The sequence below is a fragment of the Topomyia yanbarensis genome, chromosome 3 (genome assembly GCF_030247195.1).
Source record: "Topomyia yanbarensis strain Yona2022 chromosome 3, ASM3024719v1, whole genome shotgun sequence".
Lineage (NCBI taxonomy): Eukaryota > Metazoa > Arthropoda > Insecta > Diptera > Culicidae > Topomyia > Topomyia yanbarensis.
The window spans coordinates 142645932-142671854 of NC_080672.1; the positions used below are offsets into that span (position 1 = coordinate 142645932).

Below are 25923 nucleotides of genomic sequence, written 5' to 3' on the forward strand. Positions count from 1 at the left end.
TGAACGTTGTGCGGGTAACGAAGACGTAAGATGCTTTCGATAATACCGTTTTATTAAAGTCGAATTCAGAGGATCAGAGCGCAATTCCAAAAGATTGCCATACAATGTTGCAAATATTCTTCGCCGAACTAGTTCATTCGTTCATCATCGATGCGATATTCGTCGTGTCATTCACCCATGCCTCGAATAACGCAGCGCCGTTCGTCACACGAAAGCACAGAATCATCGAAAATGAATAATACAAACAAACAAAAAATCCGAATCTGATGACTGCTGTTCGCTGCTTGTTCGCATCGTTGTTTGTTGAATTTAGCCATTCATGCAATGTTCATCTTCACGCATCGTTCGGATCGGCACACGAATGGCTTAGGTGATAATCGCCACTAGCCATTCTTCGCTAAGGATTCTTCGTTCTTCATTCCTCCTGCATTGCGACCAAGAAAAACAAATTTCTTGTTCATTGATGGAAGGGTCAGAGCTTCATGACTGAAGTGGTGCAGAAATGCTTGCTATGTTCGGAATAGGATGACTTTTGCTATAAACAACAATTCAATATCAGTTCTTCAAAAGGGCTAATGAGATTTTTGTAAACAAACTTATTTCGCTCATTATTCCGCTGTCGAGTTGATTTTCATGAAAGATACACATGAATCAACATCTTTACCCTTGGTAGAATCAATTTCAAATGTCTTCTGTGCCGAAAATATAACAAATTAAGAGAAATCAGCAAAACAGAAGTTTGTTTACAAATCTTATTAGCCCTATTCAAATGTTGATATGGAATTAGTATTACATAATGATTATTTGCTGATGTTTTTTTTATCAGATTTGAAACGGGAAGCTGCGTAAGCAAAGCAAAACAAATCAATTACATATGTAAATCTGCGGATGTCTCGCGGGCGAAAACCGAATCAACACAATTATGAATCTACATAGTAGACTATTGGTACTTCAAATAACTTTTTTTCTAATGATGAAATCAACACTGGGTGATAGTTTCCTTGAATCTACGTTTAATGATTCTCTTAGGACCATTTGGCACAAATAGCAACCGTAAGACGAAATACTCTTATGTAATATAATTTCTATATCTATAGAAGTATAATCAAGCCACAAGTTTTTGACAAATCGATGCATTCCGATTTCAACCAAACTTAGCAAATATTAAACTTTTTGCCAAAACTGAACTGGTTAGTCTTATACCCTAGTATCAATTGAGGTTTTATCGTACTTTTATAGCCACTCATAACATTTAAATTGCACTTGTAGCGTGCTATAAAACTTCAATTGTTGCTTGTAAACATAAGTTTTTGTACCATGAAAGACTATTCTTTAGCTTAAATAGCAGCTAATATGGTTTTAATTTCAGCAAAATTTAGCATGTTTTCAATAAAGTTGTACAACAAAGCATTACAGAAAAAAATGCTGAATATGAATATCTTACTTGACATGACATCAAGAAATAAAATTTGGATATATTCTATTAAGGGGCTACACCACTGTAGAGCACGCCAAATATGTCATGAAAATGGACACAAAATTAATTAAAAAAGCTAAGCAATAAAAAAAATCCTACGTACGTCGCTGGAGAAATCAATTTTGAATATACTGTGAAAATTTCCAAGCGTTCAAAAATCATTTGTTCGAGTTACATTTGCGGCTTCGAGAAAAACACGGTTAAAGTTTTCAGTACACACGAGATATACATAAGAGGCATTGCGGTAGAATGGAAAATCTGAATATTTATGTATTGTTTGCGTCTTCCATGTTTTGGGACATGATTTTTAACATTCTAAAGCCATTTTTGACTAATAAATTGAAAATCGACTTTTTTTTTATTCTACAGTGCTGTGACACTTTAAAACTGTTTTTAGATAAATTTAGTAATTATTATTTAACATAAATGTAATCTCTGGACATATTAAAAATATTTTAGAGCGCATGAGATGTTTAAGGACACCAACCACTAAACTATTTTCATTTGAAAGTTATAAGAACTTCGTCATCTTCGAATAAAGTGCCTGATAGTGAAACCTGTTTTTTCCATAGAGAATATACGACTTTTTAGAAAAAAAATGGCCTGAAAATGCCAAAACAATTTTTTTATATGTTGCAATATTCATTCAAAATCCTATATAAAAAGTGTTCATAATTTTTTCACGGAACAAACTAGAGTCTAGGGAATCAATATGTCAAGACATATCAATCCTCTACGCCAGATTTTTAAAGGCAAAATTTTTCTTCGAAAACTTCAAAATTTCTTTTGTGGAGAATATGAGAAATGGACGTTAAAAATATCAATATTGTCCAATATCGCTCAAGTGTTCTACAAGTCATGACATACTATGAAGTTGAACGGAAATAAGCTTTGCTTGCCATAATCAGTGCTACTGGAATATTAAACAGAAATATTTTTAATGAAAAAGTGTTCATAACAGTTTCATAAATAAATTCAAAATGTCTAGCGTGAAAATGCGTTCCGCGATATGCTTTTTTTTAAACGACTTATTTTGATCAGAAATGTGTTGATTATCTTGAAGCTTGCGTTACTAAATTTGATCAAGTTGTTTATTTTAAGTGGGCGAAATTTAAATGTAAAATTGATTGAAACTTGGTACTTCTAGCATATTTCGAAAATGTACGAAAATTTAATTGCTCTGACGATAGAGTAGGGGAACATGGGGAGACTTGACTAAGTGTAAGATTCTACATTTGGCTATAACGTATTCTCTTTGGTTTTTAATTTTTTTAAAATATTTTTATGCTTGTTTCGATCCCTTAAGGTAATTATAAATGTTTGAAATGGAAAATACTTTCATCATAGAAAATATTCTGCTCGGGCCGCCGTACACTAATTACGTAAGGCTTTTTTAGAACTATTCAACCTCGCCCTCCCCCCAGATGAGAGTTCGTATGATTTTGGTGAACTCCCTCTCCCCCTACATAAGATTTTATCTTACTTTGTGTAATTTTAAATCATATTGTTAATTCATTAAATTATTCGATAGCGAACACGATACTTATTGAATTATTAAAAGAGAACTCAGGACAAAATTTAACTACACACCAAAAAATTATAAATTTTATCATTGACGTAATTGCAAACATGACACAATTTAACAAACCGCAATTCACGAAATGACTAAATATTAAACATCACCGTGTTCCATTTAATTTTACATGAAACATATTTTCCATGCGCAATGACATAAAATTACACTTACTGTCATACAGAACAAACGCCATATGTGGAGTAAAATTACATGATTTACGAAATTCAATGTCATGTAAAATTAAAATCAAACGTAAAATTAAGTCATTTTTGATGCTCGTATATGTCAGGATCAGGAGACGTAAATTTATACGATTTTTTCTAAGTGTGTGTATAATCATCTGTAGAAATTTCATTTGCATCCTAATCTCGCCCAGTAGAAATTTCAGAATAAATTTTAAGAGATATTTAGAAACTCCGATTTGTTCCACTTAATTTGCTTCGCTATATTCCACTTCCTTTGAATCTATTTTCTTGTGATGTAGAACTCAAAAGAATTTATAACCTCTTCTGGTGTGAATTTGTTCGGAGTTTCAACTATAACGCTTATCGTACGCATAGTTCCGACATAGCTATCTTCGAATTTTCTTGAAGTAAAATACAGTTCACACTCTGGAACTATACAGCCAACAAGTTCTTTGACAATCACATGACAGAAAATTTTTCATATACCTTGCGGGTTTGAAGCGAAAGTTTGAAAAGAAGGATGTTGGTCTAACAACACGAATGGTCTCAACACTTCTTAACTCGTAAAGCAGATTGTGACTCCAGTTCCCGATCAGAACAATGTACCACCAAGAGTCAAGAAATTTCTGTAACTGCTCCAAAACCATCGACAATTAAGCCGCCCCTTACGTTGGCAACAATAAATTCCATAACTAATTTAACAATCATATTTTGTCGCTGCAAAACACTTCGATTTGAGGTCTGCGTTTCCATGACCATGATGTACAGTATGTGCTCATTTTGATTGATATATAAAATGTTCATGGCACAAATAAGAAATAGTTTCTTTTCTTATGAGAAGAATATTTTTCTTATCGATTTCATTTTTCATGCATGTTTTATGATATTACTTAAGAAAGGACAAACCTTCCCTCCCCCAGGTGAGAATTGGTAAGATATTTTGAAACACCCACTCCCCCCATATGTCCTTACGTAATTAGTGTATGACCCCTAATTAATAAATTTGCGTTAAATGATGTATTTTTTAATCAAACTGTGGTACCTACTGTTAATGTTAACCACGTCACAAAAAATCTCACCTTAAACATCAATCTAACTTTATAGCACTAGTTAACAAAGTTAACAGTCATGGTTGAATTCGTGAGATGTGCACATGCAATGTAATCATTATAGCTAATCCCTAGAAGGGAATGCATTAAAAAATCGAAATTCAACAATTTTATATTTTTTGTTGGTATCTAAGGATCTCGACAATATGGAGTAAATTACAGCACGTTTTTTATGCCAAGTCTTTCCCGATGGGGGAACAAGAAGTAATATTTGTATTGTCCATATTACACCCACAACACACTGTTCATTCTACAGCTAATTTATTTTTAAACAACCGTGCTGATTAAGCGAATTCGTCGTGATACTAGCAAAACATGCGCAATAGGTTAAATTATTGTGATATAACACCATGAGCAGATTAAAATCAAAACTTCATCCAAAAGAATTTTGTTTTGCTTATGCCGAGTTTTATCACCAAACATGGGTTCAATCTCCTTTGAATACTTGACACACAAGGCTTCTATTAAGATTGTACTATATTTAACAAATATTGCCTTGATTCGGCTGTTAATTTAACCCATAGTTTTGTACTGAAGAACCAGTAGCGCATTGGCTTGTTCCGAACAGTACAACACATCAGAATAAAAATATATTTCTTCGCGAGCCATCATTCTGCGAAGATAAAATTGAAGTCATCTTCGCCAATAGTTGTAAGCGATCATCGCTATGGTGAGGAATGGTTTGCTGATTCGTTTATTCGTCATTCGCTTCATAGCTTCCTCGTGCAGTTCATTCGGTCGTTCGATGAGTAGCAAGGCAAGAACGTATGGATAAGGCATTCGGGTAAACACGGATTGGCAGTCGGATTCATTCGTGGATGAATATCAACATCAAGTTGAATATAACAGCGAAGAACGATGTTGGACGAATGCAGGTGATTCATATTCACCGTGCTTCGTCGCGATGAAGATTCTGAAGCAACATTGATTGCCATATACTGAAAACATGTAATCGAAATTATTGGACTTACAGTCTCAACCAGTCACAACATTTTGTCGTGTTTTGATACGGAACGAATTCCTCGCATCAAAATGACCTAATACAGAACTTCAAATTAGGTACAATTCAAAATCTTGTCATTTAAATTTAAAATAGAGTTGCCAATATCGAGAATTACATATGAGTTTTGTTAAACGTGACAATGACTTGCGATGAAGCATTCACTTTTGGAGAATTTTAATGCTCAGTCTTCCATAAAACTTCTACTTTGTTTAGATAATTCGTTTAGTGGATCCCGTTCAATGCTTAGCAATCGGAGTAGTGGTTCTTTTATCTATTTCCAACAATAAAAATAATTAAACGAGTTGCAATGGTTGTCCAACTGATCTGGCATAAGCTTTTAGCCATTGCACGTGGATACCTATGTACGAGGCGGGGAATTACTTTTCCTCACCAATTGCGTATAGGGGGTCGTTCATGTCTATTCCTGCCTTATGTTCGCAAATATTTGATTTTTTCCTTGCTTGTTGCCTTTACGAGTTTGAATTTCCAAAATCATTGTGATGGCTGTAGATTTTGAGATGCTTGACGCAGCTTTTGCCGTTGTCAATATTACCTGAACAGGTGCCACAAAGATGGTAATTGTTTCTGTGCAACGGTTTCTGATCAGGGTCAACCGTAGTGTGCCGTTTTTTCACAGAACTTGAACGTATTAGTTTGTCCTTGATATGTGCAAAGAACACTATGTGTAATTGTACTATTGCATTATGTTTTGTACTGCATTTCTCTCAAATGTGACATGTATCTGCAAGTAAGCATTATCCGATCTTGTAACCGAACATAGAAGCTCTTAATTATAGCATTGTCACACGCAACCATGTGTTTTAAATTATTCAAAATTAATGATTTCGCCTGGGCCAATTTTTTAAACGCTATGAGTACTGCCACACCACCAACTCGATAAATGTGATTATCATAAGTCTAACCTCCATTTTAACCTTCAGACAATATTTCTCATCGCGAATACTCGGTCGAGTTATCAATAATCTCAGTATTTGCCCGGAGAATCACTTCTTGCTTCTGCAACTCACTCATCTCGACAGATTACTAGTACAAGAAGTATAGTAGCAGTTTCCTTTGTTCTTCGGACAAGGCACATAATATAAGAGTAACTATATTTGTCATTTATTTTGTACTGGCTCGAACAGAAGCATAAACCACACCGAGTTTCGTGACCATTGTTTTTGGTTATTGGAATAGTATTCTTCTTAAGCTTTTTCTCAATAATTTGTTCACACCAAACGAGCTACAAAATTGTTCAAAGTCACTTATAATCATGTTATCATTTTTTAAGCATTTCGGGAGGGGCTTTGGCCCCCAAGCCGCTCCTCTAGCTACGTGCCTGTGTTACTCACTCAATGCTAATTTCACCAAGTTATACCAATGAATAAAAGGGTTTTCTTGGCGTGCTCGAAATTTCGATTTGGTCGCTTACTACAAGTAATATGACCAGGTAAGCGTGTACCTATGTTAGTTTCAGATCATACCATTCGATGTAGACATGATATCATAGTTTTATCTATTGTAATAATTCCTTAGCAAAATTCCAGAGTAATATGCGCAAAAATTTTGGAAATTTGTCGATGCTAAAGTATGAACGTTCAAAATCTAACAACTTTTTGATACATATCATTTTTCTTGAATTCGCAAAGGGCACCTCGATATCGAAAATAAACATGTAATCTTCGTACGTCGAAAAACATAATATGCAAGAATGTATGAATTCGTTGAGTTATAGTTAGTTTTTTTGCAATTCATGAATTTCTGGGTACGGGTCGAGTTAGGGGTTTTCAATTTCAAACCAAACAATCTCTAAGTTGGACATTATCCTTGAATACTTACGTGGAGTTGAAATCGCTGGCGACAAACTGTGGCACCACCGGTTCGGGGTTTGATTTCACTTTTTTCTCGTCCATTTTGGCAGTTGTAATTCAGGTTGTTTTACTAAGCTCTACTCGTTGTTGGAATACGTATCGAGTCTGCAATATGGGAAAAGAAAACACCATGGCTTGTGTTAGAAATTCCATCCTGTATGAATGATAAATAACGGTAGGTGTCAAATGGTTTGTTTTGTTCTGTTGACACGAGTGATTGACACTGATAAAGTATATTATCTGTCCGCAGCAGGTGGACTGATATACGAAAACAGAAAAAATACGAGAAAAACTTTTCACACATGCTAAAATTTAGCTTCAATAGAACGAACCGCATACATACCAACTTTGGAAAGCTTGTTCAACAGCGTAATTAAAAGTTTCCTTATCCATTTCTTTTTTCAGATATCAGCATATAGCGATAGTCAAAGAATAACAAAATTCTATCAAGAGTTAACACCAATCTCAAAACCTCTCGATTTAAATCCAAGTTTGATACTTTGAATATTTTATTAGTTACCAAGTAAGAATGAAAATATATGTATATGAAGTGTTTTCAATGGCCAACTAAATTCATATTGATCGAAGTTTACGAAAATACGTCCATGACCTGTTTTTTTTGGGATGTCAATTAAGTATGATCTGTTATATGGATAATGTGATAAATATATACATCGATCCCATCTGATCTGAATCAAACGAGACGGGATACGAGAAATATGTACAACGTAGGAATTCCACTAAAGTTCGAGTTTTGGATTTCCCAAAACAAGTGAAATGTCAGAAAACAAACGACCGAAGCCTGTATGTGGCTTCCTATTTACTACAATTAAAAAAACGAAAATTAAAGGGTTGTGTCCAGGACACGACCACGGTGACATTAAAAATGTAGCTTTTTTCAAGAGCGTGCAAATGAATTTTATCTATCACACATATCGACTCACGTTCTTGTTCACTCGCCTGTTTTCATATGTAACAATTTGCTATATACCCTCCCCGTCAAAACATAATTTATTGAAGGTCTTTTAACGGTAATCTATTAATTAATCAAGTATCTCACTAGGTGATTGGCATTATTTGGCTGATCCATCTAGTAAAAACAGGCTGGTCTGTCCAGAAAATATATTAAAAAGAAAAGTTCCATATTGAGAGCTGTGATGAGGAAGCCCACGCCCGCCAACGGAAATATACATATTCTCCATGAAATATGAAATTTCATTTTCCATTTAAATTTTCAATAATGTACTAATGAACTTAAGTAAACAATCTTAAGTTTAAGTATTTCTTGATCGATTAGTGGTGGAAAAAATGAAATTATTTGATAAATTACATTGTTATGCAACGTTCGCACTACCAGTTAAAACGGATTTTTATGCTATCTTGGTGACATTTTTCTTGTTGCTAATTATTAAAACGTGTTATAACTCTGAAGTGTAAACATTGTATTATTAAACCAATTCTGCAGCGTTTTATGTTATATAGGTGTTTTATGTGGTAATAGGACTGACATAATTATATCTTCAGTACAGCGGTTTGTTTCATAATTTAAAACAGATTTATTTTAAAATTTAAATTAGTATACCCAACCGTTCTATTTGTTGTATACTTTAAAACGCAATTAGAACTGTGTTTTAAATACATAGGGTAGGACAGATATTCTGACTGGATAAACTGGGAAAACAATTTTAAGTCCAGTAACGCTTAAGACATGGCTTGAATTTGAATCGAAAAAGAACACCCGCTTCAACTGCTGCTGGGACGGTAAGTTCTGTTTTAAAATTTTCCGTTGTGTGCAGTACGAAACAAAAGTGTTTGAAATTAGAAAACCAAAAGTTCTGCTGGGAATGTGATTGTTTCCGATGCAATTACACTCAGATTTTTCACGCAGGGGATACAGGCCGTGTAAATGAAAACCGCGTAAATATAAAAAAACGCGTTAATGAAAACCGCGTAAATTTCAAAATCCGCGTAAAAAAACCTGAGTGTACTCTCCTATATAAAATACTACGCTGCTGAACAGTGCAATAACTACAGAAGCACGTTGTCAGATGCCTTACTGATAAAAAACATATAACCGAAATATGAAACTTTCATGTTTCATATTTCGGTTATATGTTTTTTATCAGTAAGGCATCTGACAACGTGCTTCAATAGGCTCTTTACCCTACGCAGCTACAAAGCGCCGTAAACATGGATTAACCAGTTACAACGCACACGCATGCATAAAAATAAATATATTTTTTTCAAACGCAACACTCTTAAGCAGGACACACCGTATTGAATTAAATCCAAACCACCCCACCCACCCACTTTGCAAATTATTCTGTGATAGAAAAACTCATAGTAAGAGAACTGCGGAGAGAAAAACAGCATTTTTGGCAACGTATGCCCCGGCATTGTATGGCAACACGTCCAATGTTATAAGGATAAGCAATGTTCGATTGGATTCGTTTTTTGACAGCTAAACGCGAATCCAAACGATCCAAAATGGAGTCTCCGCAGTTCTCTTTCTAGAGTTTTTCTATTCTGTGACACCGTGCTGGTACCCGAAAAATCCGCACCCGGCACCGCTGCCGAAAATGCATAGCGTCTACCGCTTATTGTAGCGCCCAGACGCTGCAGCCATGATCTTACCCGTTCGACATAAGAACAAAAACTGATTCAAACGGGTACGCGTCACCTCTATTTATAAACTAACCGTATATGGTTTAGTCACTTAGGTGCGAGTGTGTGCAAATTCCAACGTTACCGAAAATCGATAGCGCTTATTGCATCGCCCGGAGACGATGTTGCTCGTATGGGATAAGAGCAACAACTGATTTAAACGGACATGCGTTGCTTCTATTTATGACTTTTCGTGTTTTTTACTTTTACTTTATTTTTATTTACGTGACTTTAAACTTTACTTTTCGTGTTTCATTGAGCAACTAAGCTGCCCTATCTTGACGGCTGTGTCTGAGAAATCTGCCTCACGAATGGTAATTTTCCCGTTTTTCGTGAACTTTTTAATTTTACCAATTTCCAAAAGTCTACTTTTATTGGGGAGATATTAAATTATTACCAATATTTAAGTTAGGTTTTTCTGAACCGGTTGGTGTATGAATGATTAAAATCCATCTAGTAATATCGGAGTTATAAGCGTGCAAACCTTACATAGTTTCGTTACATGGGAGATAGTTTAGATTTTAGAATGACACCTAGCCCCAGATAGTGGAGTAAGACATTTTTAATGTCAAAATTATTGGGCGACTTAGTAAGATGTCACAATTAAACTTCTTAAATTTAAAGCTTCGAAAAATTATCATTTATTGGAAAATGTTTTGAACAAGAGAACAATGTGAACACAACGTTTGTGTTTATTAAAATAAATGTCTGAACTTTACTTTTCGATTTTAAACATATTAAAAAATTTCAAAATGGCGGCTATGGAATCCACTAAATTATTTTTTGCGGTAATTACGATACATCCCAGACCAATTATCTGAAACACATGAAATGCAGTTAAGGGTTGTGTCGTGTGCATAAAATTCGCAAATGTTATTGAGCATTGAAATTTATTAACAATTTCATGCAAAAAAGGATTTTAATGCGAATAAAGAGGTCGTCGATTAATAAGAGAAAGATTAGAGGCCCTAAGTGATATCCTTGAGGCACACCGGTTAGCGATTCGAATGCGCTTGAGCGTGTGGAGCCAGTTCTAACGAAGGCGGGACCTCGTGAGAGGTTAGAATGCAGCCATCTGGTTATCCATGCAGGAAAACCTAGTCGCTCCAGTTTCAAAAGAACAATATACTTTCGCAAAATGGCGTTTCACCACGGAAAGTTATAAACTGCTTTTCTGCTGACACGTTTTTTAGGAACATTACGGCAAAGAATCTCATAAATGGTATCATAGAACACCGCCATTGAGGCTTCATAGGAGTTTCATCGAGTAAAGTTGTGAAAGTTGAAGTCGTCGATAATTGTATCAAAACCTTCACCATCATGACGGCGCCGGTGGTTGAGTGGTAAGCGTGACCGCCACTCATTCCGATTGGCCTGGGTTCAATTCGACCTGAGGTCGTTGAGATTTTTCTGAGGTAAAAAATCTCTGGTCACGTCTTCCTTCGGAAGGGAAGTAAAGCCGTTGGTCCCCGGTCCATAAGATGATGGATCGATATTCTAGTCCAGATAGTAGAGTCACGTCTCTGACGTCGGTAAAGAAGAAGTAGAATCCAACTTCTATACTTACTAACAAATATCTTCCTCCCGTGATACCTGTGGAGTGCGCAGTAGTATACACGGCCTCTAGAAAAAGCAAGTATCGGACTAACCATTCCTTCCCTTTCCTTCCGCGATCTACGTTCGGGCCTGGCCGGCGCCGTTATTGATCAATAAACATTTTAGGATTACCAAAAGTTGCACATTGAAATATGTTTCGCTACTCCCAAGCATAATTATCTACTGATTCCCTGTGCAACTTCAGCTAGTCCAGATCGATAACGGAGTAGCAGCCAGAGGTGGTCGCACAAGCTCAAGCTCAAAACCCTCACCATCATCAGACCGCATATCAAATTTTAAAACGAAGGGTTTATTGTGAGGAGCCTAAATCAGTTCGAATACGTCCGTGTCGTTAACGAAAGCTAGTTCAAGGGTGCGCCCATTCACGTCCATTCATTTCTATCGAGGCACAATTTACTACCACAATGAGAAAGAATCGATTATCTACAGCGCACTGACCCAACATAATTTTAGATTAAACTATTTATGCATACAACTTTATAGGTCAAGGTTCAAAGAAATATATATCTAGAAGGGCCTGTCAGTAATGTCTAGAGGGGCCTGTCAGTTCTGGTGCCCGGCGCAGCTCTCCATGGTCCTAAATATAGTACTAAATTTTTTCTACAAATATCTACATTTTACATATTTCCACTTATTTGTGAATCTGATTGGAAAATAGGCTATCATTCCGACGTACTATGATATAGATTCCCTCGGTGGGGGCAGAAATCTCCTACAGTTATAGACACTTCCTACAGTGAAAAAAATCCAAACGTTAATTCTATTTGCTTCAAACCGCTTAAAATTCATATGAAGAAGAAATGCTATTGTTATCACGCGCACACATACCTTCTATGTGTCAATTGTATAAGCTATGTATGCACACACATAAGTTATATATGCATACTGTTATAGAATGGGGTTTTATGTGCCTAATAGTTATGAAATGTAAATGTAAGATTAATAGTTTTTGTAAATACACACATTAGGTTTATGTGCCAGCAAATAGTGTCTATATGCCTCCGTTAATTGTAAAAATCTATGTGTAAAATCAATAGGCATAACGTTTACTTTTTTTTTGAGTGTATGACTTCGTTTGGCCTTATGTATCAATGAGTCGCAATTCTCATTTACACAACAAGATGCAATTGTCCATAACATCGAAGCTCCTTAAACTTTGAGGTGAACATTTTGGAGTGAACGGTCTACGAAAGCTTGGTTCTGGGAGCCATTATGTTGCTCAGAAAGTCAGTGAACGGAAATAATGCCTTTTCAAGGCATGAAAAGATTATATTCCAAAGGGAGCCATAGTGCAAATATTTAAACAAAGGAAATTATTTGGATTGTCTATCACAATATTTATCCCAAGCCTAGATGTGTCGTAATCGTTAGGAAGAAACCAAACTGTTTATCAACGTTACTACTATCAATTGTATAGCTTATCAATTGTTCAAAGCGAGCATGGGCAGCGAACCGGATGCACTCATTTCAACTGCTGGAATGATCTACGTGCTTAAGGAGAGACGTGAAGGGAGAAAGCTTTCAAAATTATGTTTGAAATTCATAAATTTATAACATGATAAAAAAAAATTTCCGTAGCGCAACAATTTGTTGAATTGCATATAGGCTCGAAGCTCTTTGAATGATTTCTGTTTATTAACCCTTCCATGCCCAACTTTTTTCTAGCATGGGTAGGGTTTTAAAACTATTTTTGAAAACGGTGAGGTCAAGAAACACGAAAAGCCTTTTTTCATAAAGATAGGTGCTTCTCTCGCAGTTCTAGAAGCTGCTAAATTTTTACTTTCCAATGCTCAATACAATGCTTCAAGAATATTTATAATAGTCCAATAGCGTGGAAAACGTAACCAAAGGCTGTCTAAATTGAGTTTTATCAGTTTTCAATAATATTGCAACATAACGAAGATATATGACAAATTCATTTTACATCATCAACGTAAACTATCCCTGGCAGCACTGCTCCATCAGAATCCTATCAAACTAATTGCAATAATTTCAGTTCTAGAGCTGATCCTCGTAACTGTTAATACTCAAATGAAAGGCAATAGCCACATTTATTAGCCTTACATGTTTCGTTGAGCAAATCTTGCCTCAATCAAAAGATATAGCTATTTAAAAAAGTTCTACAGTTTTTCCTTTGTGTTTGACGTATCATGTTATCTCGACACAAAAGTTTATTATTATATTGTCTTACATGCTTCATGTAAAAATTACGTTGAAATGAGTTTTTCAGGGCTGATTTATAGATTCGAGTGATTTCGACGTTTCGAATCAATATCATTTTTTGATCTGCCTGTACCTAGCAAATTAAAAATCATTATTGAGTGTCGAATACTTTTCTTTCGATTGGTAAAAAAATTACCAACATGGATAATGGATGCTAGTGAAGTACAAAGTGAACATAACCTGGTTCTAAAAATTACAATCGTGTTTGAATCAATGTAAAAAGAAGCAATGTAAGAAAGAAAACAGAAATGAAAAAACATCTAGAATCAATACTTCATTTTATGTTTCTTATTGGTTATACAAAAAATCTAAACAATTTGTCAAAATGAGTGAGAAAACGTGGAAAAAATCTACTTGAAAATTATACACCCAGCTGTCATAAAACATCGCAACACCCCTCGATATTTGTTTTGAAAAAAGTCAACATCACATCCCGCCCTTCGACGTCATTTTAAGTCCTTTGTCACTTGCAGCGATGCCAGATTTACAGATATGCAATTAGTTTAATTGGATTCTGTTGGAGCAGTGCTGCCAGGGATAGTTTACGTTGATAACGTAAAATGAATTTGTCATATATCTTCGTTATGTTGCAATATTATTGAAAACTGATAAAACTTATCAATTTAAACTGCCTTTGGTTACGTTTTCCACGCTATTGGACTATTGTAAATATTCTTGAAGCATTGTATTGAGCATTGGAAAGTAGCTTCTAGGACTGCGAGAGAAGCACCTATCTTTATGAAAAAAGGCTTTTCGTGTTTCTTGACCTCACCGTTTTCAAGGAAAAATAGTTTTGAAACCCTACCCATACTAGAAAAAAGTTGGACATAAAAGAGTTAAAGTAACATTCTAGTGTAACTAGGATTTTTACAACCATCTACAAACTTTTACAGACATTCCAATTATTCTTCTACAGACATTTCACAAAAACATGTGGCATCGCTGGTCACTTCTATATCGCGGAAAACCATGGTCTCTTGTTAAAATACAATAGTTGGTAAAAAATTTCAATTTGTGTCCGAAATTTGGTAGTGAAAGACTAGCGAAACAATGTTGCTCGAAGAACAGTTCAGGAGATTTGGGTGAAACATCTGGAGACCAAATCCGTGGCTGACGGAACTGGTAAAGGAGGCGTACGCAAAACGGCTCTTCGGACTGATCATTCGCGAGATTAGGAAAAAAAACCTACAATAACGATTCGGTCGATAAAAAAACCTTCAGCTTCCTGTGTCCGATCGTACAATAGCCGCAGGATCAGTGGACAAGGGTTAAAAGACAAATTCACCAGCAAGCTGTCGTACATCTGTGCCAAGAATAAGCAATTGGTATTCGCCATAAAGTACATCAATTAATCGGTGGATTTCTGGAAACGTGTCTAGTGAACCGACAAGTCAAGTTTTCGCTCGGAAACGTCGATTGACAGTGTGGAACAAACCACATGAAGCCTTACAGGATCGACATCTTCAGTTTACTGTAAACACTTGAACTTTTTCTGATATTATATATCAGAAACAAACTTTCAAATCGTCCGACCTTTATACGATTGAATTTCCGCCGTACTTATTGTTAATTTTTTAGTAAATAAAAAAAAATGTTTTGATGATGCTAACGTTAGAAATCTCTCCACTTTCCTTTTTTCCAATACAATTCAAAATGTCAAAAGTGTACGCCGGGAAGCGGTTGTAAAAGCCAACTACCAAAATTCGTTTTAAGGGGAAATTTCGGAGAAATCTCTTATTATCAGTTAACAAAAGAGGAAAGATAACTTTTCAATGTAATATACATTTAAGCTTTCAATATAGGGGTCCCGTTTCAACATATTGGCTATGGCAGCCGCGTTTTTTAATGTTAATAACTGCCAATGTAGTATTAAAATTTGAAGTATGTTTAACATTCAGTAATAACGAAATAACTGTTTTGAAAAATCTTTCGAGAATTATCCGAAAATGGTGAAAATTTTCATCACATCTCGGTCAGAGCCATCAATATCATGCACCAACCGAACACTTAAGTGATGGGAATTTTTAAATATAGATCCACTACAGATTTATTTATTTGGCAGCTTGGGACGAACGGAGGGCTGTACAATACCAAGCAGAAAATATTTGTGAGCTGTACACGGCTGGTGGATGAATCACTTTGCGTCGTTACGTTATATGACCGAAGCTAGTAAGAAGTCAGAAGTATCCAACGAGAATCGAAGCCAACGCATTTCACCTTATTTTTTATAAAGATAATTTGAAGTATTCCTCGCCCAAATCATTTTTTATCCGAAAATTCCGATGAGTATCAACACATTTGAAGTACGGGTTCCTTATGTATTCTACATCTCTCTGGATATGTCGCAGATATTACTCATCCATCTTTTGTCTGCTGATGTAACCTCTGATCTGCGAGTAACGGGAGCACCGGAGTTCAAAGTGAACTTTGACAGTTGGGGTTCCAAAAAATTGTCGAAAGTGTTTTATTAAAAGCACTAAAGCAGTTTTTAAACAGATACTAAGCATGTATTTTGAGCGGCATTACATGCCTCGAGAATACGATAGAAAGATATAAGCAATGATCAGAGAAACCAAAACCAAATTTGCGATCGAAAGTGGTCTATTCGTGTAGGGGAACATGGGGAGACTTGATCAAGCGCAAAATTCTATTTTTGGCTATGGCGTCTTCTATTCAATTCTAATTTTTTTTCAAAAATATTTTTATACTTGTTTCGATCCCTTAAGGTAATTTTAAAAGTTTGGAATGAAAAATCTTTTCCTTACAGAAAATATTACGTGATTAATATTGCATTAAATGATTTAATTTTATATCAAATTTTGTATGGACATATCTACTCGATAACTAATTACTATTAATGCACTAATATACCATCTTAATCCTTGTGAACCAGCGAAATTATTTTACATAAATTGGAATATTGGAAAGGTTATTACTAGAATTTGCATGACATTGAACGCAATAACTAATATTGGGGAGACTTGACCAAGTGGTAATTAGCTGAAGAAAGATACAAAATTCCTGATAGTTATTATGCTTTGGTATCCACTGTTAATGTTAATCACGCCATAAAAAATCCAATCTCATACATAAGTCTTTATATTTTAGTATTAGTAAACAAAGTTAGCAATAGTAGGACTGATTTCGTGACGTGTGAACATGCAAAGCAAGCAGTACAGTTAATCCTTAAACAGAAATGCATTAAAAAATCGAAATTTATCAAATGCATCCCTTTTATATTTTTTACTGCTACCTAAGGATCTCGACAATATAGAAAAAAAAATAATTACAGTATGTTTTAAGTCATTATTTTTTGTTATGATTTTTCAATTCTCTTGGTCAAGTCTCCCCACGCGTGGCCACGCCTTGGTTAAGTCTACCCACAGTGGGGAGACTTGACCAAAAAAAAACGATCACAGAAAAACTTTTGTAACTTTTCAAAAATTAAAATTAAAATTGTGCAAAAAATCATGAAGACGCACAATAACTTTGCACATTATATCTCAATGACTTTTGAGGGATTGAAGGCTTTTTTAGAGATTTATGCAGTTTTAGCTTAAAACCTGGTCAAGTTTCCCCATGTTCCCCTATATGGCTCCAGTACTCATCATAAATCTATTCCCAGAAAATAAACTCTTCAAACCAAAAAAGGATTCGCTAGTCAGGCAATATTTTTGATAATTTTTTTTATAGAATTGAGTTATCGTATTATGGGCGGGTATTGTTGCTAAATCGATTGCGTTGTATGAAGTTCATCTGGGTTTGATTCCCCAATCCGAACGTAGAATTTTTTTTCCAAAAGGGATTTCTCTAACCCAAAAAAGAGCGAATGACCCTAAAGTTAAAACTTCTACAATCGAAATAAAAGAAAAAGTTATCATTATTTGACTTTTCTGCAACTTTGAAAAAATAACAACACCCGTGAAATAGGTATTTCAAAATTTAATTGAAAATCAACAAAAATAAGCAAAACTTTGAATGTTGTTCGGGTGCAACTAATCTATTATGTGTAACAACAAGGAGTGATCAGGCACTCAATTAACCGTCACTCTTCTTAAAGGTGCTTGAAAATTCCATCGACTTTCACAAAGAGTCCATTATTACATGTCTGATGTGGAACAAGATTAAACGCCATCTACAACGCGCCAATAAAGCAAAGATAACGAAAAAACTAGAGAACACTCAGGACAAAAACAAAAAAAAACAAATAACAAACACAATTGTGGAGAAAAGTTACATTAGGACGTTAGTAAAAATTAGAAATTCTCTTTGGGGTCATCCTCTTCTGTTCATTACTCGACCGTTCCAACATTTACTACTGAACTCTATGCATAATATTCTACTAAAAACCGTGAGCTTTCGATATGTATCGAAAAATTAGTGCAAAGTGTTATAGTAGTCGTAATAATCGAAATAGAAAGTAAACAAAGAGAGGCTCTCAATGTTACTTACGTCCTAATCTATTTTTTCCCAGAATTATCAAAAGCCAGAAATCTGAATTATAAAAAATTATCATCTAATCCAAAAGTGGAAAAAAACCAAATTCACGCAATAGCACACAACATCCAAGCCGAAAGTCGATGAAAACATTACTTCGAACAATCATTTACTGCCACTATCCCGGCCAAATCCATTCCATCTCGCGTAGTCAATTTTTTTCAACTCGACAAAAATATCGACTGATCTCGGATAACTATCATTCAGGTGGTAATTATTTTCAACGACTGTAGACGAAAAGGTTTTTTGAGGAGCGGTAGTAACGATAATTAACTAAGTAATAGTTTATCGTTTTATTCGAGTAATCTGAAACCAACTTTTACAAACTAGAACATATCAACCGAAATGCGGTTCGATGCGACGCGCGATTTTCTCAAACAGCGATAAGAATCTACAAAAATAGTTTATTGTTGATTGAAACAGTCTGGTTATTTCACCCATTCCAATAACACACTCAACGGCAAACTGAAATTATGAGGACTTATTGGCATTTCTTTATTCTAACTTATCGAGTAGTACTGTTAGATTTAGCAATAGATTAGAGAACTAATCTGTTATTCACTGGAACACTTTGGGATTGTGAATACTCAAACTAGTGTTAGAAATACTTTGAACGAAAAAAGAACACCTCAGGATATCCAAGGATCCCACACACTAAGCCTGTATGAAGGATCACCGCTTATTCGAGTAGTTCGCGGGATCTGCTTATGTTTGTTCACACAAAAAAAGTTCCGAGCTAGTGAAGCAACCGCACCGCACACGACGCGATTCCGCGAACGACTGAGCGTAAAATTTGTCAATCGAAGACCGTATCAAAAATTGCAACCGCGTGGATTGCTATCAGACGACCGGTGAGCGGTGAGTTGCCTCCACGTAAGTCGGTAGGTATATCGCACATACATTGGTGATAGCTACTCACAATAAGCCACTATAATTTATATTATCTCTATCGATTCATCACCCTTCTGAACACTATAAATAAATCCAATCCAGGCCTGTGTTGTAAATGGGTCGTCCCAACTCACTAATCTCCACTTCGACAACGGTTGTGAGCACGTTCCACCTGGATACAAACCAGCTCCTGTTTGGGTCTAGTTTCGAGTGTTTCTGATCACCCGACATTGACGCTTCCGGATTGCTGAAGACTAGGTTCTGGTTGGGACTAGTTTCAAGAGTTTTTGAAGTGTGCGGCAACGAATTGACAAACTACTCGGAATGAAACTTTGTTGCCAGCGTTGTAATCAGTGAGTGTACTCAGAAATGGTGGCACTGGTCGTGATTTTTGTCCGTGCAAATATGTACACGAATAAGTTCTCAAGAGGATTCTAGAAGACTAGTGAAAATTGCACCATTATATTCGATCCACTTTATACAACTTACCACACGTCTAGTAAATATGCGACTAGCAGAGGAGAGGTAGCGTTCGATGAAGAAAGACGAATCGTGTTGCTGAATGGAAAAGTTTTTGCGTGAGCTTAACGAAGCCACGTGTCTTTTAGGCATTTACAACATATAATAAAAAGAACATAATACTATATATAATATGTCCAATTGTCTAAGAAATTCTTTACACACACATTATCAGCGCGAGAGAAGAATTTTTCCACGGTGGTTAAGCATTTTCTGCATAACGCAACAAGACAGCAGTATTTGCGATAGTATGGACGAAATCGGCCCGAACAACCCCCAGCTTCGGCTCGATGTCGTCCATATTGTCGTGACTAATGCTGTCTTGAAGATTGTCGACCTGTATCCTGTCAACAGTCCTTAACTTTTGAGAGGGGTGCATTCAAGGTCAAGCGGAGGCCAACAACATCAAACAAAAATTCATATTAAAAGTTCAATAATAAACGATTCGAACCCAAAAAGTCTCATTCCGCTCACATTAATGGTTCCTCTGGAATCCATCCTCAAAAAAGCATTGTTTATAGAGGACCGTAAGCCGTGAAATGACATACACTGAAGTTTTTTTATGCGGGGGATACGTACCGCATAAAAAACCGCATAAAAACCCGCATAACTTTGAAAATTCGCGTAAAAAACCGCATAATTTTGAAAATCTGCATAAAAAAACATATAAGGTGTGAAATATTTTTCAATATTAAGAGCCATAGTACTCAAGGATTTGAAGTAAGAAAGTTTAGAAAAACGTGGAGTAGAGTCATATGAGCAAGCTTAGAGTTTTCCGGCTACTTAACTCTTTGTCTTCTGCAACGCAGGAGTCAGGATCCTTTGGAATTAAATGCGAATCACCTGAGTCTGCGGCATGTCCAGACAAGCGTAAAGTCACTTAATGACTTATGCTGTCGGAATCGTGACTCCCCAGAATCGCAAGACTGCCCTCGGCACCTAACCGACCAGCATCGAGATAACGATTTCGAGAGAAAGTTCAACATCGGGAAATTTCTCCGTCGAAGTAGACTAGGTCCACCGTCGGGGACTAGTTCGAGTAGATCGGGAAGTAGCTCCGGCAGATGGTCGTCGGGGCGCCTGTCAACTGGAAGCCACCCTCCACGCAGAATCGCAGGACCGATCTCGGCATTTGCCCGGGTAGCATCGGTTTCGGAAGATCTTCCACTGCCGGGGAGCTCTATTCTAGCGAATCGCCGGCTTGAATCATCGGGGCACCAGTGAACCGGACGCATCCTCCACCGGGAATCGCTGGACTGACCTCGGCATTCTTCCGGACTGCATCTAAGGAAGAATACCGCGTCCGTCAACGGTTGCGGGAGACATTCTTTCGTCGGAGAAGTCCCCGCCGAGGTAAGCTAGCTCCACCGTCAGGGACTACACCGAGTAGCACCGAACGCGACAAACCACCAGGGTCGTCGGGGCACCAGTGAACCGGAAGCCACCCTCCAACCGGAATCGCCGTATCGACCACGGCATCCAACTGGTCAACGTAGAGAGGAGGGCATGTATAATATAATGCCTTGCAGGACTGGTATGGCGGTTATGAGACAGGCGAAATCTAGCACGACCAGCTAGACCTGGAATCAAGTGAAATGCATTAGCACGCCTCCCCCCGAAGTAGTCATTTCAAATGGAATCCGGAGGATCAGGCAAATGTCGGACTTCTTGGTGGAGTTTAGAGGAATAGGGTTCAGAGTTGTCTTCTCTGTTCAGAGTCCCTCACTCTGGCACACGATGGACGAAATCGGTAGTATGCTCTAACTACTGAACGTGTACCGGCTCGACGTAAAAGCCTTACCACCAAGTAAAAAATACACGCACAGAGACATTTCCGATCTCGCCGAACTGAGTCGAATGATATATGAGATTCAGCTCTGCGGGCCTCGGTTAAAAAGTCGAAATTCCGACCGATTGCATAACCTTTATTATGAGAAAAATAAAAAGGTTTGCAGTCATTTTCTGTTTTTATTTTCACTGACATCATGAATGCTTAAACTGACCAACTCTGAAGAAAAAGTCCGCACACCATTCTGCAATGAAGCGCAATCGTTCACCACGGTCTGGCACACAGTCCGCATGGTGTACGGATTTTTTCGACAGATTTGGTCAGCTTAGAATGCTTCTCATATCCTTAACCCAAAGAATAATAATTAACAATCTAAAATAAAAATATGAACATTTTATGTCTTTTGTTTCAGCATGTGAATTCACGAGGATCTATCTTTCGATAAAATTCGCTTGAGGTGATACCCTAAAAATTAAAAGGAAGTTGCATAAAAAGAATCGCACAACTTTGAAAATCCTCATAAAAACCGCGTAACTTTAAAAATCCGCATAAAAAACCGCATAACTTTGAAAATCCGCATAAAAAAACCGCATAACTTCGAAAATCCGCATAAAAAACCGCATAACTTAGAAAATCCACATAAAAATAGTCACATAAAAAACCGCATAAAAAGATTTCAGTGAATATAAACTTCGCACTCACGACGAGTGTGAAGATTTTGTTTGCCTCACTGCCGCCGGCCTGTCGGCATTGTCATTGGCGAATTTCTCAGCCTTCCCACTGTTATAAATAACTCGTTTGTATGTATGTGTTGGGAGTTATGTCACACTAAAAAAGACTAGAGTGTAGCATCAGGACTAAAGCCCACAATCATTTACCCGTTAAAAACGTCACCCTAGGCCATAACAACATATAACTAATGGCTCTTCGAATGAACAAATTTTTCATCATTACCGAAGCAATCAGAATCTTATCAAGCGGAATAACAAAAACTTGTTTTAATCCACCTAGCGGTGCAATTGTGCCTTTCTCATTTGTCTAAACTATGGCTCGGTGGCTGGTTATGTTCAACATAATTGTGGAAATGTCCATTACATTCTTAGTACACTTTGTACTTATACAGAATGGCTTGCCAGCCACGAACTTGATGAGCTACGTGTCGACGGTGAAAAACTTGAAACAAAAAATATCATACTTCATTAGCCTAATCAGCATTAGATCAATGTTATCTGCTTGCTAACTCATTTTGTCATGCGGGTGTGTGTGTGAGGAGGGCGAAAGTCCCACGAACGAAAGACTCCCCAGCTTAATTTGGTATTCTTTGTGATATAGTGGTGGTTTAAAGATGATGGGGTTGAGAGGGAGGGGTATGAGGGCTGGAGGGGTGATGTACGGGGATTTTAAAGGGAGAGGAGTGAACAGTAGGGGGGGTAACCCCTCTCCGTATACCATCACCTACGCCCCTGTTAAAATCCAGAAACCTTATGCTAGTCAAAAAAAGCCGGGATTAGGTTGACGTTTTTCAGAGTGATTGCATAACCTTTCTATATGAGAAAGGCAAAAATGTGCCAAAATCCAAAAAAGTGAATTTTTGTAATTTTTTTTTTTTGATTTTGCATCAAATCTTGACGTTTCATGCATTTTAAAGACATCTAGCATCAAAAATAAAAATTCTATTTTTAATTTTTCCTATAGTTTATATGGGAAATTTCTGTGTGGCTGTTAACAGTTATGTGTCCAACAAAAAAAACACCTTTAACAGGCCAACGAGGGTACCCGGGTACCCACAAATTAAAATGCTCATAACTATGGCTTCCTTTAACCGATTTGGACACTTTCAGATATTATGGATTCAGGAACTCGTCTACTTTCTGATTCTGTACAATAGAACCGGAATAATGGATCTGGTTTTTGGTAATCTGGATTTTCCGGAGTAATGTTCCAGTACTAGGATATGATTTGTAAATTTTAATAATGTACTAGCAATATGAGTATCAAAACTCTTCAAATTGTCTCGGAAATCTGTTTTCTATTGTTACGGGACCCTATGGCATTTTGAAAAATGGAATTGGAATGGAATGGCCACTCACAGCCCCACGGGAACCTGCTCCGGAATGTCCGTTCCGGGGTCAAATCACCAAATGGTTCCAAAACCACGAGATACAGCCTACTGATGCAATTCCAAGAATTTTGATACCCATATTGCTAGTATTCCATTGAACTTCGCAAATAGTACCCCAGCACTGGAACCTGCTTCCGGAAACCCGGATTCCCGGGAACCGAATGAAGTAACCCGATGCATTTTTACCAAGTCCAAAAGTGGGTGAGTTTCTGAATCCAAAACGATCAAAAGTATCGAAATCGGTTGGATATTACCTTAGTTACGGGCATTTTAGTTTTGTGGGTACCCGGGTACCCACGTCGGCCTGTTACGTAGTAAAAATATTCAGGAGCCCCTCCTCACTCCTACCCTTACTATATCAACAATATTATTAACCCAAAAGCTTGACTTAGTGAAGTTCTAAGATGTCACAAAGTTTCAATTTCCAGCTATGGATAAAACATAGGAATTTAATTAATTGAAACTTAAAAAGGTACCCGGGTACCGCGTCGGACACACAACGGTTAATCCAGTAATTCCGGAACAAGAGTTCCGATCGATCCAAAATTCAATAGCAGCCGATGGGACGGTTGCACCTTTCATTTGAGATTTAGTTTGGGCAAATCGGTCCAGGCATCTCTGAGAAAAATGAGTGACATTATTTGACACATACACACATACATACACACACATACAGACTTTTTCCGATCTCGACGAACTGAGTCGAATGGGATATGAGACTCGGCCCTCCGGGCCGAGATTAGATTGACATTTTTCAGAGTGATTACATAACCTTTCTATATGAGAAAGGCAAAAAACTATAACTGTAATTGAATAAAATTATTGCTAAAACCTAAAAAAATTCAAACTTTCTTCAATTCTCCCAACAAGGTATGTAACCCCTTAAGAAACTTCGTTTTCTCCCGCCAATATATTTATGTTTATCATTTCCTCTTTAGCCGATAGTAAGTAGTGAAGTGTTATTGTCCGATATAATCTGGTTATTGGCGTTATTGACAAAAATCTGCTCAAGGGTCCTAAGCCTAATTTCAACATTCCAAATGGCTAGTGATTTATTATCATATTCGACGCCCGAACTAGAGTATTGATAGAATCACTTGAGTATCCCGTATAAATACTCGATTGTAGTGCATTCAGGCTATACAAATATTAATCATTTCCCAATCCGCAACATTTATGGGAGGTTGGCACTGTTTTCGAGCTCTCCTGTCAAGCAATTACTGTATTGAATTTTTTTTTATTTCCCAAGTTAGGGTCAAATTGTAATGTCTTGTAATGGTGCTCATGCAATTTCCTTACTTAAATGTACTAAAGCCAATTTCGTCCCCAAAATTATTGAGTAGGTTTTGTTCTAAACGAGAATCTTCCGTGCGTACGAAACTTACAAGTTATTATTCGATCGTTTCATTTTTTCGTACAAAGGCGGCTGATACTACTACGGTCGAATCGGTAGAATAAAATAAAGATTTGAGATGTGAATGGGGTATGCTCCCTTGTCAGTTTAGATCAGACAGAAGTGTTAAACGCTGCTGAAGTGGAGTAAGGCGCAATAATATCTTATCTATCGGAAATTATATAAAATATAACATTGTGGAGAGGCATGCGGTTCAAGTATTACTGGAAAATGTAGCATATATATTTGATAAAACAGTATTTATACGTGCGTCAGCCAACTGACTACCGCAGAAGTGAAAATCAAACAGGGAAACTATGGTAAATGTGTGATGATTTGCTATTTTTACATTACTCAAGAGAACAAATACCTTAATCGAAAATTCTAGGAGCCCACACCATGTTTAAACCAAAGAGGTTAAATTAGTTATCCTCTAGGGAGAGATATGCGGAGACGCCATCTTGAGCCAATCAAACTGTCAAATTCTTGCGCGAGCCGAACCAATCTATCTCTTTTTGGGAGCACTGCTAGATTTTAACAATGGTGTCGAGTTGCTATTTTCTCCGTATTTTTCTTCTCATATCTTTTCCTAGAGGTTAACTAGGTAAAATAACTATATGATCAAGTTTCTGGAATCAATATCGATAGCAGACTAGACCAGTAGAAAAGAAGTGACAGCTGCAGCGATTAACTGAGTAAAGTGATTTTTATAGTGGTACACTAATGCCTTTATGAGTAGTATACATATGTATCATGCTATGCAGATCAAATATAATGGAATGGGACTTAAGTTCCACAGGGAAAGAGCTATTTATACTTCTGTTCGAAAATAAATGGTAAAAACAAATTAGCAAATGCTGGCTTGACTGATAATTACCACCGTGCAACGTTCGATTACATACTTCAAGCTTATGCTACTAATAAAACTGCGCAAATAATGCAATGAAAACATGTTTACTAGATGACATTCCGTTTTCGCTAAAATAA

General features: G+C 36.7%; 1 protein-coding gene across 2 annotated transcripts in view; it reads right to left on the reverse strand.

The window, feature by feature from the left end:
• The window catches only part of LOC131687248 (proton-coupled amino acid transporter-like protein CG1139), a 139904-nt gene that overhangs the window by 39807 nt on the left and 74174 nt on the right, over positions 1-25923 (reverse strand). The window contains exons 1-2 of one of the 2 annotated variants that reach the window (XM_058971320.1): positions 18851-19014; positions 7190-7326 (exon numbers count right to left, since the gene is read on the reverse strand). In XM_058971320.1, coding sequence (XP_058827303.1) covers positions 7190-7263 — 74 coding nt within the window. In that variant the 5' untranslated portion in view covers positions 7264-7326; positions 18851-19014. Of the gene's footprint in view, positions 1-7189; positions 7327-18850; positions 19015-25923 lie in introns of those variants that run through there. The other variant, XM_058971321.1, reaches the window with a different exon arrangement.